This window comes from Orussus abietinus, unplaced genomic scaffold (genome assembly GCF_000612105.2).
Source record: "Orussus abietinus isolate OABI.00-Male unplaced genomic scaffold, Oabi_2.0 scaffold17, whole genome shotgun sequence".
In the NCBI taxonomy this organism is placed as follows: domain Eukaryota; kingdom Metazoa; phylum Arthropoda; class Insecta; order Hymenoptera; family Orussidae; genus Orussus; species Orussus abietinus.
The window spans coordinates 449,413-455,722 of record NW_019395988.1 but is presented as its reverse complement, the minus strand read 5'-3'; the positions used below and the strand labels follow the sequence as shown (position 1 = coordinate 455,722).

At 48.4% G+C, this 6,310-nt stretch overlaps 1 protein-coding gene across 1 annotated transcript; it reads right to left on the bottom strand.

The window, feature by feature from the left end:
- Nucleotides 1–2,798: 2,798 nt before the first annotated feature.
- On the bottom strand, nucleotides 2,799–4,112 carry LOC105702340. Its single transcript, XM_012429839.1, has 2 exons — nucleotides 3,980–4,112; nucleotides 2,799–3,136 (listed from the first exon to the last, which is right to left on the bottom strand). The coding sequence occupies exons 1-2, from the start codon at nucleotides 4,050–4,052 to the stop codon at nucleotides 2,799–2,801; spliced, it is 411 nt and encodes a 136-aa protein (XP_012285262.1). The 5' UTR covers nucleotides 4,053–4,112.
- Nucleotides 4,113–6,310: the final 2,198 nt, after the last annotated feature.

The following is a 6,310-nucleotide window of genomic DNA, read 5'->3' as shown; positions in this document are numbered from 1 at the left end:
GAGGTGCCGGAGGAAGCGGAGCGAAAAGGGAGGGCCGAGAGGTAAGGAAGGATAAGGAGGGTTCCGGATGGAGGGACGCCTTTGGCTACGCGCGTTTCCACGCTCGTTTTAATTTCATCCCCGGGCCTCCGCGTCGCCGGGACAAGTTTCTCGCCGGGCGCTTTTATACGGAGACGCGCCGCCCCTTACGAGTATTTTTACGTTAGTCGCTGCATTATGCACGCGGCACGAGGACGGCATTACGCGCATCCATCGCGAGCGTCGGAGCTTCCGCGAGGAGCCGGCCGGCTTTTCCGGTCCGGAACCAAAGATCGCCTCGAGCCCGATTCGTCAACCCATTCCTGGATGACCCGCGGGAATACGCATCTCTTTGAGCAGTACCTAAGAAATATTTAGTTTAACACGACGCGTTATCTCGATAAGAACGGAGATCTTATTTACCCTCCTGGTATTTTAGAACGAAGAGAAAAAAAAAATTCCCCGTTCTTGAAGGAACGAAAACGAGTTCGCCAGTTTCTCCGAGCGCGTCCTCTAACCACGAGTCGGAACGAGATTCTCTTTTCTGGGGATCCGAGGGAGTCCTTCGGACCCCGTTTCACTTATTTCCGTCTGCCGTCTTTAGTTATACCGAAACTGGACGAGATTCCCCTCACCCCCGTCTCTGCGCTTATTCCTTCCATCGAAGTCCTCCGCCTCCGGTTCCTCGACGGTCCCATCAAATTATTAGTTTACGAACCGCCGAGATCGCGGATCCCTCGGGCGTTCCTGCAAATGGACGAGCCGGATTCATCCTGGAAACCGAGATTTAAATGGACGTGAGGCAAATCTTCGTCACGTCTCGCGAAGATTAAATTAAACGGACCGCCGTCTGTGTATCGCCCCTACGAGTCGATACACAATTCGATTCGAAGTACATGTTAGGAAATATCGAAACCAAGGAATATTTAGCTCTCCGAAATAGACGTCTCGCGGTCTCGTTCGCGAGGAGTCGCAGTTGCATCGAACGAGCAAACTCGATTACTCGAAATTCCAAGGCGTCGCCGTAGGAGCCTCGTTTGCGAAGGAAGGTCAAGCGTGGCTCGATAAAAATATTAGGCAATTATCTCGTTCTCATAAATATAACGCAATTATTCTAATAAGCACGAGTTGAGCGACTCGTCGCTTTCTGTACAGAGGTTCCCGGGACTTGTTATGATTATTAACTTTATAGTCCAAGTTTCCTTGTCTTCTCGCTGAACCGGCAGCCACTTCGTCTCTAATTCACGCTCTGCAACTCCGAGATCTCAATGATTTAATTTGCCGTCCGTGTCTTCGGCGAATCTCGGCTCGAAAAGAGACGTGCACTCGTGGGCGTGCACAGCGTGACTCGGAACGCACGTCCAGTAAATTCTCAAGTCTCCGAGGAACGAGTCGGAATTTCTCCCGAATATAATAATTCCGTCGTCACGTTCTAATGCGAAGCCAACCACTCCACTATTTAACGCGCGTTATACAACGTTTCTGGAACAGGTCCTTTATCGTCTCGACGGAAAGAAATTGGACCAACGTGGACTGACAGGGCCGTTACGGCTCGGAACGAATCGAGTCCCTTAAGAGGCGAGCCGACTCGAAAGTCTCGTGACTCGAGGAGGTGCATCGGCGCCTTTGAAGAGGCGAACGAGTTGCGCGGAAATAAAGGTCCTTCCCAGGATTCGGGACCGGGCAGGACCCGCGAAACCGTGTGAAACCGTGTGAAACCGTAAGGAATGCCATCCTCTCCGACAAGTCGAGGTCCCTCTGCTCCCAAAACTCGCGCCTCCACCTGGATATATTCTGTACATTCTAAGAATAATTGTTCAACTCGGATAAACGTGAATAGAACGTGCGCCTCCACCGGCAGACAGAAATCTGGATAGAAATTAGCTCTTTCACCGAGGCTAAGAATTAGCCCAGACGACGTTTGGCCTTCTTTCGACATCCGTGAAAATAGAATTTCGCCTTTCCGAGAGTTTCCTATTAACGCGTTAAGCGCGACGTCAGACTCTGGAGACTGACACGGCATGAAGGATCCTATATATAAAAAGTTATACCGCTTGGACGGAAAGCTCCGAAAAAATCGGCTCCGCGTTTAACGTGTTAATAGTCATTTTGGTAAGTGAAAACGGGGGAAAAGTCGAAAAATCCGCGGCGGCCGAAAACTGGCCTCTCCTTCGGCGCCATTCCGGCGGTGGCTTTTCACCGCTGACACTCGCTGCGGAAAATCGAGCGGCCTGCCCGGCCGAGTGTGGAGAAAAAACGATCGCCCCCATTAAAGCGACACGCCGACAATGCGCGACGCAATTATTTTCGGTTTATCGCCTCGCGAAATGAATTTCTCCCGCGCTAGCGGCCCGTCCTGCGACAGCCGCCACCCAGCCCAACGACGGGCGCGTCCATGATGCGGCGACAACATAAAATTCGGATATTTTTCGACGATCGGAAATGGCCTCGACGACGATCTGCCGGCCGTTAACGCGAGCGTTACAATCCTCCGACATCGATTCGCACCCTCCAAAACGCACCCGTGGAACTCGCACCCTCGCGGAGACAAAAGTCTCCATCGAGGATTCCGCGATAGTTTCTTTAGCCAGGAACCAAGTATCCCTTTTCACCGTTCCGCGGAAATTTCACACGGAATGCCTCTCGAAATCCATCAAAATATAAATGGCCCCAAAGGTACATAATCGCACAAAGACTTTATTCGTAGACGATTTGTGTCGGGACAGTTGCAAAAATTGTAAACTGACGATGGAAATCCATTTACGATTATTTTCCACGGGTCACGGGGTCGGCGACGAGTCGAAGGGATTTTCTGCCACGGATTCCTGCTGTTGCTCGTCTTGCAAGGATCGTTGCTCCTCTTCCTGCATCAGCTGTTGCTGGTCGGGACGTTCCGCTTGGCAATCGCCGGACTCGTCTGGACTTCCGGTCGCGTTAGACGTGCCTCGGAAACGGAGACAGAGCTTCTTCAGGGCCTTCTCCATGTCCTCGCGAGAGACCCAGTTTTTTCCGGCGCTTTTCGCCAGATTTTTCGCATCCTCGAGGGCTTCTTCGATGATGCCTTCCAGGACCGTCGAGAGGACCGCCTGCGCCCTTCCGGAAATTATGTACGCCCGGGCTGCACGAGAAAAAAATGCTACCTCTGGATCGAATGTCTTTTGACAATGGGGACGGACTAAAAAAAATAATACAATCTATATAAATGTGTCCAGTATGGTTACTTTATATCCAGTTATTTTAAATTGACGGGTTATCTCTTGCGTTAGAGTGGCATTTGAAAAAGTCCATATCAATTTGTCAACTTTTACGGATTTTTTTTTTGTCTATTTTTTGGACGGGAGGGTGGATTTATGTTCCGGCAGTAGACGAAAAATTCGAAAGTTTCGACGTAACAATATTGGCAAAGCAGTCGATCCTCAAACAGAATGAGAATTCAGCATTCGGGAGACAAGTGTAAATAGTGGAAGAGGTTTTCCCGGCTCCTCGAGGGTCCGGATCGAATTGGATGAGCAGGCTACTTGGAATGAAAAATATCGAGCGGATATCCTCACGAGATATCGAAGGAAAATAGTAATCCCTCTGTGGTGGTCCGGGATGAAGGAGGATAGCGATCTTTGTCCTCCGTCTCTCGTCAGCGGCGTATTTTATTTCCTTCAAATGCGCCAGGGCTTAAAGTCTAGTTCTAGAAAATCTTTCCGTATATCCTCCTCGATGCACGTTATCGATCCACGATCCAACATCGCGCGTCGAAATGGTTCAAAATACTTTTACACCCTGTGGACATTTTTAATAATGTCCTCTAAAATTTATGAACGGCTCTTTAATATAGGATTTTTAGTCAAAATATTCTGACAGAGAGAAAATTGCTGCAAAATAATCCCTGAACGTATAGGAACTGGTTAAAAATTTCAGAGGGGGTTAAAAGCAAAAATGACAGGGCCCCTTTTTAGTAAATCGTTACCTCCGTTCCGTCTGTTCCGGAAACCTGGTCTTCGAGTTCCATTCCAGGGGCCCGGCAGAGCTTTTCGTCTCATACTTACGAAATTTCTGAGATTTCACCAGAATCATCTACCGATAGGGCGCCACATAGAGACAATTTTGACGATTTTGACTACCCACTACCCGACTGGCTTGACAGTTCGGTTGCCACAATAAAAGACAAAAAGGGAACCGAAATATCTGAAGACCGGCAAATCGAGGGTATAAATCGGCGTCACTCCCACAAAGTCCATCCTCCACGGTAATTTGCATTTTATTTTCAAACGTCTCCGAAGAAGTCCGTCCAGAGAAAAGGCCTTCCCCACCGAAAGTACCCTGATTAGCAAATCCTTGCATAAACCATTTCGACGACCTCTCGCCACGCGATACCATGAATTTCTGACTCCGCTTAAATTCAGCACGCGGAAAATTGTCTACTTCGGAATAATCCGAGCAGTCGGGAATTTCAAAGGCGCGCACCATCGGCCGATTACAGACATCAGAACGTGGTTAAATAATCGTTAGAGAAGTTATTTGCTGAACCGAGGGCCGAGGCTCAGTGGAGTTGCCGAGTTTAGGCAAGTCCGCCAGAAGTTCCGCCCGGCAAAGAAGCTCCGTGGACCCTATTACAGTTACAATCAAGGGAAACCAGCAACCCTGTAGCCACTCACTGGCGGCAATTTTCCTGTAATTATTATGCATTGCTATGCAAATAGATGGACGTTTAATAGAGAGACCGGGAGGGCGTAGCGGAGTCCCGGTGTGCTTTGGGTAGCGAGAAAATTCCGCGCTGCTCCCCAAACGAAATATCTGCATCTACCAGCTGTTGCTTGCGAAGGGCAAAACCTTATTCACGATTTTTACGGAGAACCCCAGGGTGGGTTAAACGTATTAAAATAAATGCGAATGCGGAATCGGACCTGATAACGCTGTAACCGGCGTTACACCCCATGGACTCTGCCCTTCCTGGACAGGGGAAAGGGGAAAAGAGGAACCGATCGAGGAAAAGAAAAGAGGGGAAAATGTACGGTACGAGCCTCGCCTAGGATATATCTCGGTTTATTTAGACGGAGAGGAGAGGTTGCTCTTAAAATTCCCTGCTGGTCGCTAATCCGAGACCAGCTAACGGGGGTGCACGCCCTGGCGATAGTGGACATCCACGGTCACACCCCGGAAACCCCGTAAAATTTCATGGTATCGTGCCGCGAACAATGAGCCAATATTCCCGGTTTCGAAACCGGACGTTCCTGGTCCATGACCCTCGGGGCACCGATATCGCCCCATGGTTTGTCTCGTCCTCGTCGAGAGGGTCCACACCTCGGGGACTCGATGGATGCTAAATGGATCGCTGACGGAACGATTGACAATTTTATCAGGAACCGCCAAACATTGACTCGACCTGGGGACGACTCGACATTGAGCGACAAATTCGCGTTTCAGCCAACGAATTAATCACTGGGAATAAATATTTCTAGATATTTAATCGTCGGTATTTCATGTCGGATGAGCGAGTGAATTTTTTTTTTTTTTTTTTCTTAATGCAGAGCATCTTGGAAATATTTTTATCAACAAAGGTTCATGATCATTTTTCAAAATAATGGGATACTCGAGAATAATTTAACTTCTCGTTAAATTGTAAGTAGTCCGTGATTCTCTGTATGGGAAGCGAGCGTCATGCCAGTGACTATTAATATAATCGATGGTTATTAATAATTATTATCCATTGATACTCCTCGTCGGTTTCGGACGCGGGAATGGCTCGATGCCTGGGCTCTCGGGTTCCACGAGAGTGTTCACTATCGAAACAATTAACCGGCTCGCCAGGTAGGGCTAATTAATAGGTGAGGGAGGTAAACCGATCGACTATGGCTCCTAAATCGACCGCGTCGACCTGCGCCTCGATTGACTTGACCTTACACCTCGACATGGCTGGGTGACCGGTCAAAGTATATTCTCGGACGTCTCCAAAGATCAAATGTACCGACCTCTTAATTTCGTGAATACATCCGAGTCTCCATATCGTTTGACTCTCAACTCCTAATATCCGCGATTTTATTAAAGGAATGGACGAAACTTCTTAAAAAAAAAAAATGATGAATTAATTAATTACGTAAAGTAACACGGAGCCCGATGTAATCTGCTCTTTGTGCTCGTCACCGACATCCTAAATTCCAAACGTGGAAATGAATCCGCGCAATAAGAACATTAGTCGTAATTATACTTAAACTCCAGCTCTCTTTCATTAGTGCTCGTGGACCATCCTAGCTAAAACGCTCCGTAGAGCCAAGTCTCGTGTTTATCGAGTTTGCGTGGG